This window comes from Salmo salar, chromosome 24 (genome assembly GCF_965601325.2).
Source record: "Salmo salar chromosome 24, fSalSal1, whole genome shotgun sequence".
NCBI classification, from domain to species: Eukaryota; Metazoa; Chordata; class Actinopteri; order Salmoniformes; family Salmonidae; genus Salmo; species Salmo salar.
In genome coordinates, this window is record NC_138314.1 from 43,300,329 (window position 1) to 43,323,681 (window position 23,353).

Below are 23,353 nucleotides of genomic sequence, written 5' to 3' on the forward strand. Positions count from 1 at the left end.
CTAGTGCTTCAGAAGGAACACGGGCATCAGTCCAATGGGAGAGAGAGAGAGAGAGAGAGGACAGAGGGAAAAACACACATTCCAGTCACACTAGAGTGGCCAACACCGATGTGCAGACACTTTGTCACAGTAAAACAGGGAGACAGCGTTTTAAATTTAGGTTGAGAATATGGAACGTTAGGAGGGCTGGGATTAAGCCAGGAGACGTGGAGGACAGGGATTATGGGGGTTTGGCGCAGGTGTGGCTGGAGGTGTGGGGAAAGGAGGGAGGGAGGGAGGCAGGAGATGTGGATCGACAGACAGCAGTGTAGAGGGAGGACTGAAGAGAGGTGAATGGAGGGATGAGGGAGGGAGGGAGGCAGGAGATGTGGATTGACAGACAGCAGTGTAGAGGGAGGACTGAAGAGAGGTGAATGGAGGAGAGGAGAGAGAGAGCCGGTAGGTAGCCCAGGGCTATAACGAGGATAGAATTGCATGGCAACTAGCACAGTGTCAACGTCACCTCTGTTTAAACACTGATGTAATATTATGAAACCAATACACTATTGGAATATATAATAATATACTGCATTGTCTGGAATTATACATATTAATGAGTGAGGGGGTGAGAACGAGAGATGAGTCATAGATGAGAGACAAGGGGAGAAGTGGGGGGTTGAAAGAGGAGAGAGAGGAGGAGAGAAGGGGGTTGAAAGAGGATCATAATAAGAAGTGTAAAATAAGGACATTTTATACAGTGTAAAATAAGGACATAATGTAATAGTGTAAAATAAGGACATCATGTAATACAGTATAAAATAAGTACATCATTTAATACAGTGTAAAATAAGGACATCATGTAATACAGTGTAAAATAAGTACATCATGTAATACAGTATAAAATAAGTACATCATTTAATACAGTGTAAAATAAGGGACTCAATTAATACAGTGTATAATAAGGACATAATGTTATACAGTATAAAATCAGGACATAATGTAATACAGTGTAAAATAAGGGAATCAATTAATACAGTGTATAATAAGGGAATCAATTAATACAGTGTAAAATAAGGACATAATGTAATACAGTGTAAAATAAGGACATAATGTAATACAGTGTATAATAAGGGCATTTAGGCGTATATACCGTTTATACAGACTATGGGAGGTACACAGTACTACATAGAGCCATGACTACATGGAACTCTCTTCCACATCAAGTAACTCATGCCAGCAGTAAAATTAGATTAAAAAAACAGATGAAAAAACACCTTATGGAACAGCGGGGACTGTGAAGCAACACAAACATAGTCACAGACCGTTTATACACACACACACACACAATAACATGCGCACTATACATACACATGGATTTAGTACTGTAGATATGTGGTAGTGGTGGAGTAGTGGCCTGAGGGCACACAGTGTGTTGTGAAATCTGTGAATGTATTGTAATGTTTTTAAAATTATATAAACCGCCTTAATTTTGCTGGACCCCAGGAAGAGTAGCTGCTGCTTTGGCATGAACTGATGGGGATCCATAATAAACCCCAGGAAGAGTAGCTGCTGCTTTGGCAGGAACTACTGGGGATCCATAATAAACCCCAGGAAGAGTAGCTGCTGCTTTGGCAGGAACTACTGGGGATCCATAATAAATACAAATACGATATTCCGGGGTATTTCGAAATACCGACGGTATGAGTTTCAGTACCATTTTTTGTGGTTGGAGGGACCCGCGCTTCGCAGGGGCTGCGGGGGTGTGTGCTACGCCACTGCTCATAACTATAAGTTAAGTCAGAGGAGGCTCCTCAGAGGAGGAAGGGGAGGACCATCCTCCTCAGTAAATTTCTTCAAAATAAAAATAGTGAAGCATTAAAAAAGCTATACTTTTTATATAAAACTATACTAAATATATTCACGTCACCAAATAATTGATTAAAACACACTTTTGCAATGAAGCTCTACAGTAGCCTCAACAGCACTCTGTAGGGTAGCACCATAGCACCATGGTGTAGCCAGAGGACAGCTAGCTTCCGTCCTCCTCTGGGTACATTGACTTCAATACAAAACCTAGGAGGCTCATGGTTCTCACCCCCTTCCATAGACTTACACAGTAATTATGACAACTTCTGGAGGTAGTCCTCCAACCTATCAGAGATCTTGCAGCATGAACTGATATGCTGTCCACCCAATCAAAGGATCAGAGAATGAATCTAGTACTGAAAGCATAAGCTACAGCTAGCTAGTTGACTCAAAGAGCGAGAAAGAAAATAGTTGAACAGTTTTGAACAAATTTGTTTCTTCCAAAATGAAATAGACGCGAGAGAGAGAGAGGGAGCTAGCTATATTTTGTAGAATATATTTTTCACTTTCACTTAGCTAGAGAATGCAGATAGCTAGTTTAGCCTACTCAAAGACCCGGCTCAAACAGAGAGGGATGCTATGTTAGCTAGCTATGGCTATCCAACACTGGAACTCTTCCAAGTCAAGGTAAACTTTTGGTTGTATTTATTTAAGCCACCGGAGCCCACCGGTGTAACTGCTAAACTGCTTGCTGTACACTACTGCATGATTGTAACGGGTTTACTAACGCGTTAGATCTTGTAGCTGTGTTGACTATGACGTTAATATGGTGAAAACGATATAGGCTGTGTGTAGCTGTTATGGTATGGAAGTTTGGTCTCAGAAAGGTTTATTCCCCTGGTCACAGGCAGTTGTTGTATTGTACACTGAAGTCCACAAGCGAAAAGAAAAGGTGAGAGAAGGAGAGGGCGTAGATGCGAGAAGTTATTATTTATACAACGAGCAAAGTGATCATGCGGTTTATGTTATTTGTGGCTGTGTTTGGCATGTGACCAGGGGTGTGTTCATTCCACTGATTCTGTTGAAAAAACGTTTCTTAAACGGAATGAAACGAGGGTAAACATACCTGAATATTTCCAATAGAAACTCTCGTTTGCAACTGTTGGACTAATGATTAAACCCTAGATCACCTAGATGCAGGCAAGAGTGTGCGAGGTGTTATTGAATGTGTCACTGTCTGTCACCTTGATGACTCTAATTTCTTTCTACCTGTGCACCTACGTTGTGAACTTTAAATCGTAAGATGGTTATTGGGAAAATTCTAGTATCATGTAGTAGCCTAAACCAAACCAAGCTAATGATGCCTACAGGGAGAGATGAGCTGGCTAAAAACCCTTAGCTGGATAATCGATTCATCCATGAAATAGGAGAAGGAGAGAGAGAGGCAGAGAGAGAGAGGCAGAGAGAGAGAGAGAGAACAAAAAGATAATTAGTTGACACATTGGAAGGAATTTACAAAAAAAACTGAGCGAAGTAGAATACTATTTGGCCCTAAACAGAGAGTGCACAGTGGCAGAATACCTGACCCAAAATGAAGGAAAGCTTTGACTATGTACAGACTCAGTGAGCATAGTCTTGCTATTGAGAGAGACTGCCATAGGCCTGGCAAATTGCCCACAAAATGAGGTGGAAACTGAGCTGCACTTCCTAACCTCCTGCCAAATGTATGACCATATTAGAGACACATATTTCCCTCAGATTACACAGACCCATAAAGAATTTGAAAACAAATCCAATTTTGATAAACTCCCATATCTACAGGGTGAAATACCACAGTGTGCCATCACAGCAGCAACATGTGTGATCTGTTGCCACAAGAAAAGGGCTACCAGTGAAGAACAAACATCATTTGTAAATACAACCCATGTTTATTTATTTTCCCTTTTGTACTTTAACTATTTGCACATCATTACAACACTTTTTATACATAATTGACATTTGAAATGTCTATCTTCCTTTGTAAGTTTTGTGAGAGTAATGTTTACTGTTTATTCTTTGTTTATTTCACTTCTTTATTATCTATTTCACTTGCTTTGGCAATGTAAACATATGTTTCCCATGCCAATAAAGACCCTTACATTTCATTTCATTTCATTGAATTGAGACAGGCAGGCAGACAGGCAGGCAGACAGGCAGACAGACAGGCAGACAGACAGGCAGGCAGGCAGACAGGCAGGCAGACAGACAGGCAGACAGACAGGCAGACAGGCAGGCAGACAGACACAGAGACCGACAGAGAGAGAGACACAGAGACCGACAGAGAGAGAGACACAGAGACCGACAGAGAGAGAGACACAGAGACCGACAGAGAGAGAGACACAGAGAGATAGAGAGACACAGACACAGAGAGAGAGACACGGAGAGAGAGACACAGAGACAGAGAGGGAGAGAGACACAGAGACAGAGAGGGAGAGAGACACAGAGACAGAGAGGGAGAGAGACACAGAGACAGAGAGGGAGAGAGACACAGAGACAGAGAGGGAGAGAGACACAGAGAGAGACAGAGAGAGAGACAGAGAGACACAGAGACAGAGAGAGACACAGAGACAGAGAGAGACACAGAGAGAGAGAGAGACACAGAGAGAGAGAGACACAGAGACAGAGAGAGACACAGAGAGAGAGAGAGACACAGAGAGAGAGAGAGACACAGACAGAGAGACAGACAGACAGATAGAGAGACACAGAGACCGACAGAGAGAGAAACAGAGATTTTTTTCCAGTCAGAGGACAGTACTCATGACTCAGTACTGCCTCTGTGGCTGAGATGTGTTACTGCATCCAGGCTGACTGACATTCCATGGCGGAGCATAAACAGCTTGCGCAATGTTGCTGCTGACGTCACACACACCCCCGTTGCTCACGCAGCGACCAGATCGAGGAATACAACACACACGCACACACACACACACACACACACACACACACACACACACACTGACATGCTACAGTACATGCTCACACACTGATACGGATACACAGAGAGACAGAAAGAAGAGAATACAGGAAAAAGGCTGTTCTTTGGTGTTTCTGCTGTAGGACAGACTGACGCAGTATTCTCCAGGTGTGTGTGTGTGTGTGTGTGTGTGTGTGTGTGCGCGTGCCTATCACAGTATACTGTGTCTCTAGTTACAAGGCAGTCTGGGCTGGGCTGTATGTGATCAGAACTAGCTGTCTGTTGACACTAGCAGCTTTCTGGGCAATTTGTGTTTGTCTCTGTGGATCAATTCAACTTAACCTTCATTTTCCCTACATGTTTATTCATTTGTAATACAGACTATGTAATGGCTGATACTGTTCCTGTGTCATCAGTTATTATCAGGGAATAACACATGCTTTGTAAATTATGACGGAGCTAAAATTGAGAATTGTGCCAAGAGAAAAATGCTAACCCTTACTGACCTTGTGTCTCTCTCTCTCTCCCTCCATCTCTCTTTCCTTCAGGTGGTCTCTCCAGCTCTTCGTCCAGCTCTGCTGTTGTCCGCTACACTAAAGACCAGCGTCCTACCACCCTCCCCATCCAACCCTTCACCTTCCACCACCAGTTCTCCAAGCTGTCCCAGCCCAAGCCCATTCTTCCCCTGCTGACAGGCTACGTCTCTGGGATGCAGGCGCGGGGTGGAGGGCCTTCTGGAGGTCCAGAGGGGTCTGATGGGGTTGATGACGACCGATGGGAAGACTCTTTGCGTCGATGCCAGAGTGGTGGTATGATGGGTGGGTTGGTGTCAGCGGTGGCTCCGCTCGGCCCTGGTTCTGTCCGGCCCTCGCCGCTGGGTAGCTATTCCCCCGTCCGTCTCCAGGGGGTGACCTCCACTTCCTGTTCTACCTGCACCCCCAGCCCCCAGACTCCTCGCAGCCTCTCCTGCCCCTTGTCTGCCGGGCTCCTGCCCCTCCACCATACCCATCCACCACCAGCACGACTGGCGGCTGCCCCTCTGCTTCCCACTCCTCCACCTCCGCCCCTGGGGGTGAAGCGGGGTGCGGTGCCCCCCATGCTGCCTCCGGTCCAGGGCCAGGTGCAGGGTCAGTGTCACCAGCACTACCACTGTGGGACCCTCCCCATCCTGCCGGTCGTGCTCCAGGACAGTGAGATTTCACTGCGATACGAGGAGACGTCAGACTCTGCGGAGGGGAGCAGAGGACCAGGGTCCAGGACACAGCATGGTAGGTGTCTCTGTCTCAGTGCAGTCCGGTCAGGACTTGTCATGTATGTGGTGGTATCAGTGAGGTTGTTGGATTATGGGTTGGCCAGTCCTGTCCCCCTCATGTCTTCTACTGGTTTCGTTCAGTTTTTTTTCTTATTTTCTTTCTGTTGTACGTTATTTGTTTGCGGTCAACTCACCTCTTATGGTGATTTAACAGATATACTGTAGTCATGGTGATTTAACAGATATACTGTAGTCATGGTGATTTAACAGATATACTGTTATATATTGTAGTCATGGTGATTTAACAGATATACTGTAGTCATGGTGATTTAACAGATATATAGTTATATACTGTAGTCATGGTGATTTAACAGATATATAGTTATATACTGTAGTCATGGTGATTTAACAGATATATTGTTATAAACTGTAGTCAGGGTGATTTAACAGATATACTGTTATATACTGTAGTCATGGTGATTTAACATGCATACTGTAGTCATGGTGATTTAACAGATATACTGTTATATAATATAGTGAGGGTGATTTAACAGATATACTGTTACAAACTGTAGTCATGGTGATTTAACAGATATACTGTAGTCATGGTGATTTAACAGATATATAGTCATATACTGTAGTCATGGTGATTTAACAGATATACTGTAGTCATGGTGATTTAACAGATATATAGTTATATACTGTAGTCATGGTGATTTAACAGATATATTGTTATACATTGTAGTCATGGTGATTTAACAGATATACTGTTATATATTGTAGTCATGGTGATTTAACAGATATACTGTTATATACTGTAGTCATGGTAATTTAACAGATATATTGTTATACACTGTAGTCATGGTGATTTAACAGATATATTGTTATACATTGTAGTCATGGTGATTTAACAGATATACTGTTATATACTGTAGTCATGGTGATTTAACAGATATACTGTTATATACTGTAGTCATGGTGATTTAACAGATATACTGTAGTCAGGGTGATTTAACAGATATACTGTAGTCATGGTGATTTAACAGATATACTGTAGTCATGGTGATTTAACAGATATACTGTTATATACTGTACTCATGATGATTTAACAGATATACTGTTATATACTGTAGTCATGGTGATTTAACAGATATACTGTAGTCATGGTGATTTAACAGATATGCTGTAGTCAGGGTGATTTAACAGATATACTGTAGTCAGGGGGATTTAACAGATATACTGTAGTCATGGGGATTTAACAGATATACTGTAGTCATGGTGATTTAACAGATATACTGTAGTCAGGGTGATTTAACAGATATACTGTAGTCATGGTGATTTAACAGATATACTGTAGTCATGGTGATTTAACAGATATACTGTAGTCAGGGTGATTTAACAGATATACTGTAGTCAGGGCGATTTAACAGATATACTGTAGTCATGGTGATTTAACAGATATACTGTAGTCATGGTGATTTAACAGATATACTGTAGTCAGGGCGATTTAACAGATATACTGTAGTCATGGTGATTTAACAGATATACTGTAGTCATGGTGATTTAACAGATATGCTGTAGTCAGGGTGATTTAACAGATATGCTGTAGTCAGGGTGATTTAACAGATATACTGTAGTCAGGGTGATTTAACAGATATACTGTAGTCAGGGCGATTTAACAGATATACTGTAGTCAGGGCGATTTAACAGATATACTGTAGTCATGGTGATTTAACAGATATACTGTAGTCATGGTGATTTAACAGATATACTGTAGTCAGGGTGATTTAACAGATATACTGTAGTCATGGGGATTTAACAGATATACTGTAGTCATGGGGATTTAACAGATATACTGTAGTCAGGGGGATTTAACAGATATACTGTAGTCATGGTGATTTAACAGATATACTGTAGTCGGGGGGATTTAACAGATATACTGTAGTCGGGGGGATTTAACAGATATACTGTAGTCAGGGTGATTTAACAGATATACTGTAGTCAGGGCGATTTAACAGATATACTGTAGTCAGGGCGATTTAACAGATATACTGTAGTCAGGGCGATTTAACAGATATACTGTAGTCAGGGCGATTTAACAGATATACTGTAGTCAGGGTGATTTAACAGATATACTGTAGTCAGGGTGATTTAACAGAAATACTGTAGTCATGGCGATTTAACAGATATACTGTAGTCAGGGTGATTTAACAGATATACTGTAGTCAGGGCGATTTAACAGATATACTGTAGTCATGGTGATTTAACAGATATACTGTAGTCATGGTGATTTAACAGATATACTGTAGTCAGGGTGATTTAACAGATATACTGTAGTCAGGGTGATTTAACAGATATACTGTAGTCATGGTGATTTAACAGATATACTGTAGTCAGGGGGATTTAACAGATATACTGTAGTCATGGCGATTTAACAGATATACTGTAGTCGGGGGGATTTAACAGATATACTGTAGTCAGGGTGATTTAACAGATATACTGTAGTCATGGTGATTTAACAGATATACTGTAGTCATGGTGATTTAACAGATATACTGTAGTCAGGGTGATTTAACAGATATACTGTAGTCAGGGTGATTTAACAGATATACTGTAGTCAGGGCGATTTAACAGAAATACTGTAGTCATGGCGATTTAACAGATATACTGTAGTCATGGGGATTTAACAGATATACTGTAGTCAGGGGGATTTAACAGATATACTGTAGTCATGGTGATTTAACAGATATACTGTAGTCATGGTGATTTAACAGATATACTGTAGTCATGGGGATTTAACAGATATACTGTAGTCATGGTGATTTAACAGATATACTGTAGTCATGGGGATTTAACAGATATACTGTAGTCATGGGGATTTAACAGATATACTGTAGTCAGGGGGATTTAACAGATATACTGTAGTCATGGTGATTTAACAGATATACTGTAGTCGGGGGGATTTAACAGATATACTGTAGTCAGGGTGATTTAACAGATATACTGTAGTCAGGGCGATTTAACAGATATACTGTAGTCATGGTGATTTAACAGATATACTGTAGTCAGGGCGATTTAACAGATATACTGTAGTCAGGGTGATTTAACAGATATACTGTAGTCAGGGCGATTTAACAGATACTGTAGTCATGGGGATTTAACAGATATACTGTAGTCATGGTGATTTAACAGATATACTGTAGTCATGGTGATTTAACAGATATACTGTAGTCAGGGCGATTTAACAGATATACTGTAGTCATGGTGATTTAACAGATATACTGTAGTCATGGTGATTTAACAGATATACTGTAGTCAGGGCGATTTAACAGATATACTGTAGTCAGGGCGATTTAACAGATATACTGTAGTCATGGTGATTTAACAGATATACTGTAGTCATGGTGATTTAACAGATATACTGTAGTCATGGTGATTTAACAGATATACTGTAGTCATGGTGATTTAACAGATATACTGTAGTCATGGGGATTTAACAGATATACTGTAGTCATGGTGATTTAACAGATATACTGTAGTCATGGGGATTTAACAGATATACTCTCTTAATGACTCTCTTGTCTTTCTTTTTCTTCTTGTGCATAATCATTTCTTCTTCTTTTCCTTTTCCTTACCATGTACACTCACCCCATCTCTCATTTTCTCAACGTTCCTCTTCCTCTGCCTTCCACCACATCCACTTCGTCGTCCTCTCTCTTCTCATTTAATCTTGCTTTCCCCAATCCTCCACATGATAACCAACCTCTCTCATCTCCCTGTCTACCATCACCCCTCTTTTGGCTCCTTCTCACACCCAATTCTTCACCACCCCCATTCCCCCTTCCTCTCCGCCCATCCTCCCCCACAGGACACCACCTCTCTCCCCAGACTCTGAAATGGAGGGAGTATCGTCGTAGGAACCCCCTGGGGGTGGAGAGGTGTTCCTCTGGGGGATCAGGCGTACCCGCCCTATCAGGCAGTCTGGACGGGAATGGTCGTAGGGGCGTGGCCAGGGGACAGCGAATCACACGACGGAATGTGTTTGACTTCCCTCCGGCCTCTAGTGGCCACGCCCTGGGACGACTCAATGGTGCACATATACTTCTAACCCTGCTGATCAGAAGTGTGTGTGTGTGTGTGTGTGTGTGTGTGTGTGTGTGTGTGTGTGTGTGTGTGTGTGTGTGTGTGTGTGTGTGTGTGTGTGTGTGTGTGTGTGTGTGTGTGTGTGTGTGTGTGTATGTGTGTGTGTGTGGTAAGGTCTGTTTCCGTGTGTGTGTGATTTTCTCATCCTACGCATGTGTGTTCTCAGGCCAGTCTGTGAAGCAGCTGCAGCAGTACTACAGTGACTTCCTGCCAGACTACTTCTCCCTGACGGAACGTCCTCCAGACGAGTTCTGTCTCTCTCCCGACGCCTCCTCTTCGTCATCGTCCTCCACTTCCTCACAATCCCACATCTCTGTGAACCTGCAGCAGAAGAGAGGTGTGATGAAGTGGTGTAGTATAAACCGTGCATTCGGAAATTATTCAGACCCCTTGACTTTTTCCACATTTTGTTACATTACAGCTTTAATCGAAAAATGTATTAAATTAAAAAAATGTCAAGGGGCCTTTGACAAATTTACAAAACATTTGTTTTCCCTTATTTACATAAGTATTCAGACCCTTTGCTATAAAACTCGAACTTGATCTCAGGTTCATCCTGTTTCCATTGATCATCCTTGAGATGTTTCTACAACTTGATTTAAGTCCAACTGTGCTAAATTAAATTGTTTGGACATGATCTGGAAAGGCACACCCCTGTCTATATAAGGTCCCACAGTTGACAGTGCATGTCAGAGAAAAAACCAAGCCATGAGGTCGAAGGAATTGTCTGTAGAGCTCCAAGACAGGATTGTGTCGAGGCACAGATCTGGGGAAGGGTACCAACACATTTCTGCAGCATTGAAGGTCCCCAAGAACACATTAGCCTCCATCATTCTTACATGGAAGAGGTTTGGAACCACCAAGACTCTTCCTAGAGCTGGCCGCCTGGCCAAACTGAGCAATCGGGGAAGAAGGGCCTTGGTCAGGGACGTGACTACGAATCCGATGTTCACTCTGACACAGCTCTAGAGTTCCTCTGTGGAGATGGGAGAACCTTCCAGAAGGACAAACATCTCTGCTGCACTCCACCAATCAGGCCTTTATAGTAGAGTGGCCAGACGGAAGCCACTCCAAAGTAAAAGGCACATGTCAGCCCCCTTGGAGTTTGCCAAAAGGCACCTAAAGACTCTCAGCTCATGAGAAACAAGATTCTCTGGACGATGAAACCAAGATTGAACACTTTGGCCTGTATGCCAAGCGTCACGTCTGGAGATAACCTGGCACCATCCCTATGGTGAAGCATGTTGGTGGCAGCATCATGCTGTGGGGATGTTTTTCAGCTACAGGGACTGGGATACTAGTCAGGACCGAGGGAAAGATGAACGAAGCAAAGTACATGGATGGAAACCTGCTCCAGAGCGCTCAGGACCTCAGACTGGTGCGAAGGTTCACCTTCCAACAGGACAATGACCCTAAGCACACAGCCAAGACAACGCAGGAGTGGCTTCGGGACAAGTCTATGAATGTCCTTGAGTGGCCCAGCCAGAGCCCGGACTTAAACCAGATCGAACATCTCTGGAGAAACCTGAAAATTGCTGTGTGTTCCCCATCCAACCTGACAGAGCTTGAGGGGATCTGCAGAGAAGAATGGAAGAAACTCCCCAAATACAGGTGTACCAAGCTTGTAGTGTCATACCCAAGAAGACTCAAGGCTGTAAACGCTGCCAAAGGTGCTTTAACAAAGCACTGAGTAAAGGGTTTGAACACTTATGTAAATGTGATATTTCAGTTTTATATTTTATATACATTTGTAAATAATTATAACTGTTTTGGCTTTGTCATTATGGGTTATTGTGTGCACTGTAGATTGAGGGGTAAAAACGATTTAATAACATTTTAAAATAAGGCTGTAACGTACCAAAATGTGGAAAAAGTCAAGGGGTCTGAAAACTTTCCGAAAGGCACTGTATGTTTGTGCTTGTGACATCAGGATATAATAGCATATATCAAATGACTGTGGTACTGAACACAGCAGTATGTTAAGTGTAGTCTTTCTCTCCCCCTAGCTCCCTATTTCTATCAATTTCAATTCAATTTCAATTTAAGGGGGTTTATTAGAATGGGAAGCCTGTCTTCTGTTGACAGCCAGGTCTGCCTGTAGTCAAAGATTTCCTTAATTTTGGGTCAGTCACAGGGGTCAGGTATTCTGCCACTGTGTACTCTCTGTTTAGGGCCAAATAGCATTCTAGTTTACTTTGTATTTTTGTAAATTCTTTCCAATGTGTCATGTCATTATTTTATTTTCTCATGATTTGGTTGGATCTAATTGTGTTTCTGTCCTGAGGCTCTGTGGGGTCTGTTTGTGTTTGTGAACAGAGCCCCAGGTCCAGCTTGCTTAGGGGGCTCTTCTCCAGTTTACTTCCTCTGTAGGTGATGGCTTTATTAGGGAAGGTTTGTTAGGGAATCACTTCCTTTTAGGTGGTTGTACAATTTAACGTCTCTTTTCTGGATTTTTATAATTAGAGGGTATCGGCCTAATTCTGCTCTGCATGCATTATTTGGTGTTTTACGTTGTACACTGAAGATATTTTTGCAGAATTCTGCATGCAGAGTCTCAATTTGGTGTTTGTCCCACTTTGTGAATTCTTGGTTGGTGAGCGGACCCCAGACCTCACAACCATAAAGGTTGATTCAAGTATTTTTAGCCAGATTCTAATTTGTATGTCAAATTTTATGTTCCTTTTGATGGCATAGAAGGCCCTTCTTGCCTTGTCTCTCAGACCGTTCACAACTTTGTGGAAGTTACCTGTGGCGCTGATGTTTAGGTCAAGGTATGTATCGTTTTTGTTTGCTCTAGGGCAACGGTGTCTAGGTGGAAATTGTATTCGGGGTCCTGGCAACAGGACCTTTTTTGGAACACCATTATCTTTGACTTACTAAGATTTACTGTCAGGGACCAGGTCTGACAGAATCTGTGACGAAGATCTAGGTGCTGCTGTAGGTCCTCCTTGGTTGAGTACTGAAGCACCAGATCATCAGCCAACAGTAGACATTTGACTTCAGATTCTAGTTGGGTGAGGCCGGGTGCTGCAGACTGTTCTAGTGCCCTCGCCAATTCATTGATATATATGTTAAAGGTGGGTGTAGTGACTTTGTACTTGAGGTAGTTAAGGTAGTCAAGCGCAGGAGAGCAGAGATGTCAAAGTAGCATCTTTAATAGGCAAGTCCAAAATGGGTCAGGTACAATACCAATAAACGCCCAAGACATAGGAACAAAATGGGTCAGGTACAATACCAATAAACGCCCAAGACATAGGAACAAAATGGGTCAGGTACAATACCAATAAACGCCCAAGACATAGGAACACTCAGTCACTCACGGAAGGAGGAAAACACAACGCTCCTGTCGTGTCTTTGGCATCATTAAAACTGAAGACATATTTATCAAATAACTCTCTGTAATTATTATTATTACGCGATTAACCTGATTAATCACATAACTGTAATTAACTAGGAAGTCGGGGCACCAAGGAAAATATTCAGATTACAAAGTTATAATTTTCCTAATATAACTTTCAGATATTATAATATCTGATCGATTAGTCTCCTGATTAACCTCTCTGGGCTAGGCGGGACGAATTCGTCCCACCTACGTAACAGCCACTTGAAGCCTGTGGCGCGATTTTCAAAACCTTAAAAATCCTATTACTTCAATTTCTCAAACATATATGACTATTTTACAGCTATTTAAAGACAAGACTCTCGTTAATCTAACCACACTGTCCGATTTCAAAAAGGCTTTACAACGAAAGCAAAACATTAGATTATGTCAGCAGAGTACCAAGCCAGAAATAATCAGACACCCATTTTTCAAGCTAGCATATAATGTCACAAAAACCCAGAAGACAGCTAAATGCAGCACTAACCTTTGATGATCTTCATCAGATGACAACCCTAGGACATTATGTTATACAATACATGCATGTTTTGTTCAATCAAGTTCATATTTATATCAAAAACCAGCTTTTTACATTAGCATGTGACTTTGAGAACTAGCAAACTTCCGGGGAATTCGCTAACATTTTACTAAATTACTCACGATAAACGTTCACAAAAAGGATAACAATTATTTTAAGAATTATAGATACAGACCTCCTCTATGCACTCGATATGTCCGATTTTAAAATAGCTTTTTGGTGAAAGCACATTTTGCAATATTCTAAGTACATAGCCCAGGCATCAAGGGCTAGCTATTTAGACACCCGGCAAGTTTAGCACTCACCATAATCATATTTACTATTATAAAAGTTTGATTACCTTTTGTTGTCTTCGTCAGAATGCACTCCCAGGACTGCTACTTCAATAACAAATGTTGGTTTGGTCCAAAATAATCCATCGTTATATCCGAATAGCGGCGTTTTGTTCGTGCGTTCCAGACACTATCCGAAATGGTAAAGAAGGGTCGTGCGCATGGCGCAATTCGTGACAAAAAAAATCGAAATATTCCATTACCGTACTTCGAAGCATGTCAACCGCTGTTTAAAATCAATTTTTATGCCATTTTTCTCGTAGAAAAGCGATAATATTCCGACCGGGAATCTCCTTTTCGGCAAACAGAGGAAAAAATCACAAAGGCGGGGGCGGTCAGGTCACGCGCCTAAGCCCAGAGTCCCTTGATCGGCCACTTGAGAAAGGCGATAATGTGTTTCAGCCTGGGGCTGGGATGACGACATTCAGGTTTTTCCCGGGCTCTGAGCGCCTATGGACGACGTAGGAAGTGTCACGTTAGAGCAGAGATCCTTAGTAAACGATAGAGATGGCAAAGAAGTTCCAGAAATGGTCAGACAGGCCACTTCCTGTAAAGGAATCTCTCAGGTTTTGACCTGCCATTTGAGTTCTGTTATACTCACAGACACCATTCAAACAGTTTTAGAAACTTTAGGGTGTTTTCTATCCATATGTAATAAGTATATGCATATTCTAGTTACTGGGTAGGAGTGGTAACCAGATTAAATCGGGTATGTTTTTTATCCAGCCGTGTCAATACTGCCCCCTAGCCCTAACAGGTTAATGACGTATTAGTTACCTCGTCAGTCTCATTCCAAACGTCGTAAATTGTTGGTTATCTGCACGAACCCATTCTTCACTATGAGTCATCCATACATCAATTGTCTTAAAATCATTTATTTACTAACTAGGTAATTCACAGAAATGCGTAACAAACAGTAGATATGTTTACAAGGAAATGATTGGAGACTGTGCCCTAGTGGGCTAAACCAGCGCATGGCGGCTTGTTAGACAAAAGGGGAGTGGGGGGGGGGGGGGGGGTCAACTGAGAAGGCACTACAGAGTTGATAATTATTAACAATTGAAATGCTAATCCTTTGCACATGAACGCTCACTCATTCGGGAACAATTGCCATTAATATATATATTTACACTCAGTGTGTCGTCAGGATCTCTGTTGAAAAGTTTGTTTCTCTTGGAGAGTTTGTCCTCTCTCTCTGTCATGGTTAGAATGAGTAGTTCAGAGTGACATTCATTCATGTCATTGTAGAGTAGATGTTTTCGGTGGTTGTCGGTCTTCGCGTTCAATGATACTGAATTCCTAGCTGCAGACTAGTAATTAATATTTTACATTTTACATTTTAGTCATTTAGCAGACGCTCTTATCCAGAGCGACTTACAAATTGGTGCATTCACCTTATAATATCCAGTGGAACAACCACTTTACAATAGTGCATCTAAATCTTTTAAGGGGGGGGTTAGAAGGATTACTTTATCCTATCCCAGGTATTCCTTGAAGAGGTGGGGTTTCAGACTTGTTCTTATTCTGTCGGTATCGATAGTCTAAGAGTTTAACGACGTGGTATGGTTAAAAGTTAACCAAGAGAAATGCATGGTCTCCAACCTTTAGCCATCTCGTAATTGAGGTAAGCTCGGTCTGGTGATAGAAAACATAGGTGGGGGGTTTATTCGGAAGAGAAGAAAAAGGCTGTCTCATGACGCCAGGTCCTGTCTGTGTCCCTGGGGGCGTGCCAATGACTTAGTGAAACTTTAAACAGAAATACAACTCTCTCACATTAACATCATTATATAGCATCCCATCATCTCACAAATAGCTTCATCCTTATTCATTCATTTCATACAACCATTTAGATGTAAGTCTCATAGCTGAGGCTATTGTATAAACATGATTATGGTAATGTATTGTCTCTCATGAGTTTCACAAAATTGTACCAAATGGACCAGTTCATAGCTGGATTCTTCACCGATCTTTTATACCTTCACCAGAACCTGAATATTGTTCGGTTGTCAAGTTCTGTGAGGTAGAAGAATTCCTTTGTGTGGTCTATGTAAACTCTCTATCTCGATACTGTGGCCATGAGGAGAGGATCTCCTCATAGGAATTTACGACCTCTTCTGACCACAGCAGCCTTGGTGTAGGAGACAGAGGGAGATGGTGCAGAGGTAGGGGGATGGTGCTTGCAGTGTCCAAAGAGGGCAACGTCATGACACTCCTTACTTATCATACAAACACTGTACACACGTGAAATAAACTGAGGGAAACCTCAACGAGCTACATGAAAATAATCCCGCACAAACCTAAGCGGGAAACAGGGGTAAATATACACACAGAAATTAAAGCAAATGAAAACCAGGTGTGAATGAACCAAAGACAAAACAAACAGAAAAATAAAAATTGATTGGTGATGGCTAGTAGGCCGGCGACACCGACCGCCGAGTATCGCCCGAACAAGGAGAGGAGCCACCTTCGGTGGAAGTCGTGACAGTACCCCCCCTTGACGCGCGGCCCCCACAGCGCGCCGAGGCCGGCCTCGAGGATGAGGTGCAGGGCGATCCGGATGGAGACGGTGAAACTCCCTCAGCATCGATGGGTCTAATACGTCCTCCACCGGCACCCAGCATCTCTCTTCTGGGCCGTACCCCTCCCAATCCACAAGGTACTGAAGGCCCCCCACCCGACGCCTCGAGTCCAGTACGGACTGAACTGTGTACGCTGGGGAACCTCCCACACCTCAGCTTCTTGAAGCGGACCAGCCACCACCGGCCTGAGAGACACATGAAATGAGGGGTTAATACGGTAATCAGGGGGAAGCTGTAAGCTGTAACACACCTCGTTTATTCTCCTCAGGACTTTAAATGGCCCCACAAACCGCGGACCCAGCTTCCTGCAGGGCAGGCAGAGGGGCAGGTTTCGGGTCGAGAGCCAGACCCGGTCGCACCGGGGCCTTACTGCGGTGACGGTCAGCGCTCGCCTTCTGCCGCCCTTCGGCCCGTTTAAGGCATCCATGGGCGGCCTCCCAGGTCTCCTTCAAGCGCCTCACCCATTTGTCCACCACAGGTTCCTCGGTCTGGCTCTGATGCCACGGTACCAGAACCGGCTGATACCCCAACACACAAAGGAAGGGCGATAGGTTAGTAGAGGAGTGGCGAAGTGAGTTCTGGGCCATCTCTGCCCATTGGATGAATGTCGCCCACTTCCCTGGCTGGTCCTGGCAATACGACAGCAGAAACCTACCCACATCCTGGTTTACTCTCTCCACCTGCCCGTTACTCTCGGGGTGAAAACCTAAGGTAAGGCTGACCGAGACCCCCAGACGCTCCATGAACGCCTTCCAAACCCTGGACGTGAACTGGGGACCCCGATCAGAAACTATGTCCTCATGCACCCCGTAGTGCCAGATGACGTGTATAAACAGGGCCTCCGCAGTCTGTAGGGCCGTAGGGAGACCGGGCAAAGGGAGGAGAGGACAGGACTTAGAAAACCGATCCACAACGACCAGGATCGTGGTGTTGCCCTGTGACGGAGGAAGATCGGTCAGGAAGTCCACAGGTGTGACCAAGGCCGCTGTGGAACGGGAAGGGGTTGTAATTTCCCTCTGGGCAGGTGTCTAGGTGCCTTGCACTGGGCGCACACCGAGCAGGAGGAAACATAAACCCTCACGTCCTTGGCCAAAGTGGACCACCAGTACTTCCCACTAAGACATCGCACTGTCCTACCGATGCCCGGATGACCAGAGGAGGGTGACGTGTGAGCCCACCAGATCAACCTGTCTCGAACATGGAACAGAACGTATACTCATCCAGCTGGACACTGTGGTGGAGCAGGCTCTGAACGTGATGCCCGCTCGATGTCCACCTCCCATACCACCGGTGCCACCAGACAAGAGGCCGGAAGTGGGATCGATGGACCGCTCCTCTGTATCATACAGTCGTGACAGTGCGTCTGCCTTAGTGTTCTGGGAACCTGGTCTATATGACATCGTAAACCTAAACCGGGTGAAAAACATAGCCCACCTTGCCTGGCGAGGGTTCAGTCTCCTCGCCGCCCGGATGTACTCCAGATTACGGTGGTCAGTCCAGATGAGAAAAGGGTGTTTAGCCCCCTCAAGCCAATGTCTCCACACCTTCAGAGCCCTGACGACAGCCAACAACTCCCGGTCCCCCACGTCATAGTTTCGCTCCGCCGGGCTGAGCTTCCTCGAAAAGAAAGCACAGGGGTGGAGCTTCGGTGGCGTACCCGAGCGCTGTGAGAGCACGGTTCCAATCCCAGCCTCGGACACTCACGCTCTCTCTCTCTCTCTCTCTCTCTCTCTCACTACCTCTCTCTCTCACTACCTCTCTCTCTCTTTCTCTCTCTCTCATTACCTCTCTCTCTTTCTCTCTCTCTCTCTCTCACTCACTACCTCTCTCTCTCACTACCTCTCTCTCTCTCTCACTACCTCTCTCTCTCTCTTTCTCTCTCTCATTACCTCTCTCTCTCTCTCTTTCTCTCTCACTACTTCTCTCTCACTACCTCTCTCTCTCATTACCTCTCTCTCTCACTACCTCTCTCTCTCTCACTACCTCTCTCTCTCTCACTACCTCTCTCACTACCTCTCTCTCTCTTTCTCTCTCTCTCATTACCTCTCTCTCTCACTACCTCTCTCTCTCTCTACCTCTCTCTCTCTCACTACCTCTCTCTCTCTCACTACCTCTCTCTCTCACTACCTCTCTCTCTCACTACCTCTCTCTCTCCCTCTCTCTCTCTTTCTCTCTCTCTTTCTCTCTCTCTCTTTCTCTCTCTCTCTTTCTCTCTCTCTCATTACCTCTCTCTATCTCTCTCTATCTCTCTCTCTCTCTCTTTCTCTCTCACTACCTCTCTCTCATGATATTTCTTTTCTCTCCTTGTAATCTCTCTCTGAGTGTCACTAGGTCTTTGATCTTGGTCCTTTTACTAGACCCCACTAACTCCCACTAGTGACTCTGAACTCCTAAACCAGTATCCACAAAATATTATAAAGATACAGTGCCTGCAGAAAGTATTCACACCCCTTGACTTTTTCCACATTTTGTTGTTGTTACAAAGTGGGATTAAAATGTATTTAATTGTCCTTTTTTTGTCAATGATCTGCACAAAATATTCTGTCAAAGTATAACTTTTGTTTTTGAACATGTTGCTTTGCTAAATCATTCTTTACTGCACTTGACCATATTGCAGTGAGCAAGAACGGCAGGTAGCCTAGTGGTTAGAGTGTTGGACCTGTAACCGAAAGTTTGCTAGATCAAATCCCCGAGCTGACAAGGTAAAAAATCTGTTGTTCTGCCCCTGAACAAGCCAGTTAACCCACTGTTTCTAGACCGTCATTGAAAACAAGAATATGTTCTTAACTGACTTGCCTAGTTAAATAAAATATAGAACAGAACTAGAACAGCTGATTTTTGTGTCAGACGCAGAATATCTTTTTCTAACAGACAGCTTTGTCAATAATGAAGACATATCTACTTTCACGTCTTGCAAATCAACATTTTCTGCTTTAGGTTGTCCATTGGGGACTAACTAATTCTCATTGTGGAAACGAGTGTGATTACCATGACATAAAAGAGTGTGACTGCAGCCTGTATTAGACTATACTTACTGCTGAGAGGCTGTGAAGGGCCTCTTGTAATCGACTACCTCTTCTCTCGCTCTCTCTCCCTCTCTCTCCCTTTCTCTCTCTCTCTCAGGTTTAGTCAAAGCCATCAATACAGCGGTAGATTTAATCGTGGCTCATTTTGGCACCAGTCGGGACCCTGATGTTAAGGTATAGTGTTCTACTGGGTGATTTCCCCCTAAAGACACCTATATAATACTGTTATATTGCATTCTGTGAGTTTACTGCTCTTGTTGGTTGCTATAGGGGACTGTTTTGATTTTGCAACATTAGAATGTCTATTTTTCCTAATCATAATTTCTCTAATTCTCTATTTCTCTCCACCTTTCTCTATTTATTTCTCTCCCCCTTTGTCTCTCTATTTCTCTCCCCCTCTCTCTCTCTATTTCTCTCCCCCTTTCTCTATTTCGCTCTCTATTTCTCTCTCCTTTTCTCTCCCCTTTTCTCTCTCTATTTCTCTCCCCCTTTCTCTATTTCGCTCTCTATTTCTCTCTCCTTTTCTCTCCCCTTTTCTCTCTCTATTTCTCTCCCCCTTTCTCTATTTCGCTCTCTATTTCTCTCCCCTTTTCTCTCCCCTTTTCTCTCTCTATTTCTCTCCCCTTTTCTCTCCCCTTTTCTCTCAATCAATCTGTCTAACCTCTCTTTTTCCTCCCCTTCCACCACCTCCTCTCTCTCCTTCCTTCCTCATCCTGTTCACACTCTCTCCTTCTACCATTCCCCCTTCTCCTTCGTCTCCCCCTTCACCCTCCCCCATCCTCAAGGCGAAGCTGGGTAACAGTTGGGTGAGTCCCAACGTGGGCCACCTGATCCTGAAGTACCTGTGTCCGGCTCTAAGGGAGGTGCTGGGGGACGGGCTGAAGGCCTACATCCTGGACCTGATCATCGGACAGAGACGTAACCAGCCCTGGAGCCTGGTAGAGGCCTCCACACAACTAGGTATGTCTGGAGAGTTAAGGAGGAGGATGAGGCAGGCGGAGGAGGGGATGGAGCAGGTGGAGTGGTGAGGAAGATGGTATTAATAATGATGATGATGATAACTATGAAGATGATTCAGTAACGTTTATGTGTGAATGAACGGATGAAAGGAAAGTGGTTTCAAATGGAGCAGGGGTCTCCTAGGTGTTGTAATTCTGACCTCCCTCTCTCACTCTCTCCACCTTCTTTCTCTCTCTCTCTCTCGCTCTCCCTACATTAGGCCCGTCCACCTGTGTTGTCCACAGCCTGTTCTCCAAGGTGTCCCAGTACTCAGAGCTCACCAGCCACAGCATGAGACTCAACTCATTCATCTTCGGTCTGCTGAAGTGAGTTCCCTCTATGTGCTCTATACTGTTTACTGGTGTCTCCTCACCATCATGTTTCTAGTTGCCAGCATGTTCAAGTGAAAGAGCCACGTTAACGACTCTCTCTTCTGTTTCTCTGTGTTTCAGCTTGCGATCTTTGGAATTTTGGTTCAATCATCTCTACACTCATGAAGGTAAGCCAAATCAAGCACACCTAGCTAAAGTCTTTGAAAGATAACAGATTACTTTCTTCACCCAGGTTTGGTACTGTGTGCTTCCGATACTCTAACATCTCGTTTCTTCTTCTTCTTCTTTTTGTTCTTGTTCTTCTCTCTGCCTGTCTCCCCAGACATCGTAGCGGCTCACTACCACCCGTGGGGTTTTCTGCCGTTGTCCCAGGGGCCGTGCCAGCCTCTCTTGGAGGAGCTCCTCCTCCTCCTCCAGCCTCTGTCTCTGTTGCCCTTTGATCTGGATCTGCTCTTTGAGCCGCGATTGGTCCAGAGGAACCAGGAACACCTGAGAAGCAAGGAACAGCTCTGCTCCGCCTCCGCTGGCCAGGGCCTGGACCAATCAGCATGCTCCACCTTCCAGCTCATGAGGGGGTGGAGCTCGGAGTCACGGAGGGCAGAGTCTATGAGAGAAGGGGCGAAGGTTAAAAAGGAAGGAGGCGGGGCGGGGAACAGAGAAAGGTTGGGGCTGAGACGAGAGGGGACGTGGCCTAGGATGGAAGGGGTTGGAGAGAGAGGGAGGAGAGAGGGGATGATGCAGAGGATGGGGTCGAGGAGAGAGGGGGTGGGGGCGGGGATTGATAGTTTAGGGGCGGGGCTTGTAGAAACACAGCCAATGACAACTGAAGTAGGGACAGGATTTGCAAACCTATGGAGAGAGAGCGGGAGGGGGAAGGGCACAGGAAAGAGAGTGAAGGGGGTGGGAGGAGTAAGCCATGAGGAGGATGGAGAGAAGGATGAGAGGAGGAAGGAGAGAGAGAGGGATTTTGCAGAGGAGGGTCGTCAGCAGCAGGAGCGTGATCGCCAGGCGGGCTGGTGGTACCAGCTCATGCAGAGTTCCCAGGTCTACATCGACCAATCAGCTCAGGGTGGGTCGAAGTTCGTTAAGAGCGAGAAGAGGAAGAAGTCTGCAGAGAGGCGGAGTCAGAGTCAGCACCCACTCCCCAGGAAGGGTGTTGTGGAAGGGGCAGAGTCTAGCCAGGAAGAGGAGGTTCTTAGGGAGAGAAGCAGGAAGAGCAGCTCCAGCTCCAGTGGTGAGTGGACGGGGTCCAGGGGAAGAGGAAGACCATCCTGGATGGGGAGTCCCCCAGAGTCAGTGCTCACCCACGACAAGGAGAAAGAGAAGGATCCAGGAACCACAAGGGCCACAGAAGCCACAGCGACCCAGCCAGCAGCCCAGACTGAAGACCCCGCCCAGGGCCAGGGCATGCGCTGGGTCAGACTGTTTGGGTCCAGCATGGGTGGTGGTGGCATCCCCTCCAGGCCAGACGGAGCAGAGCAGAGACCATCCAAAAGCAAGAGGACCAGGTGACTGAAGTGAAGTGATGTACAGGTGCTACAGTAATAAATTAGTTAACTCTTTATAATACATTTCTCTTTGTTCTGTTTGTCCCTCGCAGGCTGCCGTCTGGATGGCTGACAGGTCTGGACATGTCCGTGCTGGACCTCTTAGCCCAGACGATGGGGGCGGGGACAGTGAAGAGGGTGGAGCCTTCAGCTCCTCCGGCCCCTCCCACTCTGAACCAACCCTCTCCAACTCCTCAGCCACCACAGGAGACCCAAACCAAACAGCTGTGGTAAGATCATACTTTAAAAAAAAAAGATAAACCAAAGCTGTACGAAATACAATATATCCGATTATCTTTTTGATTTTTTACTAGACTTCAAGGCTAAAAACACAGCAATACAATAGACTAAAAACACAGCAATATCATGAAATTACACTAAAAACACAGCAATACATTGAAATTACATTTAAAACAGAAACATGGACAATTAAAAAATACAGGATACAAGCAATAATAAGTTTTGTACTTCTTTCTCTCTCTCGCTCT

At 44.4% G+C, this 23,353-nt stretch overlaps 1 protein-coding gene across 3 annotated transcripts in view; it reads left to right on the forward strand.

The window, feature by feature from the left end:
• The window catches only part of LOC106585891 (AP-4 complex accessory subunit RUSC2), a 65,893-nt gene that overhangs the window by 27,879 nt on the left and 14,661 nt on the right, over window positions 1-23,353 (forward strand). For 2 of the 3 annotated variants that reach the window (XM_014172613.3, XM_014172614.3), the window contains exons 5-13: window positions 5,287-6,006; window positions 9,859-10,080; window positions 10,300-10,470; window positions 20,085-20,161; window positions 20,773-20,947; window positions 21,207-21,312; window positions 21,439-21,485; window positions 21,641-22,826; window positions 22,919-23,095. In XM_014172613.3, coding sequence (XP_014028088.3) covers window positions 5,287-6,006; window positions 9,859-10,080; window positions 10,300-10,470; window positions 20,085-20,161; window positions 20,773-20,947; window positions 21,207-21,312; window positions 21,439-21,485; window positions 21,641-22,826; window positions 22,919-23,095 — 2,881 coding nt within the window. The remainder of the gene's footprint in view (window positions 1-5,286; window positions 6,007-9,858; window positions 10,081-10,299; window positions 10,471-20,084; window positions 20,162-20,772; window positions 20,948-21,206; window positions 21,313-21,438; window positions 21,486-21,640; window positions 22,827-22,918; window positions 23,096-23,353) is intronic. The other variant, XM_014172615.3, reaches the window with a different exon arrangement.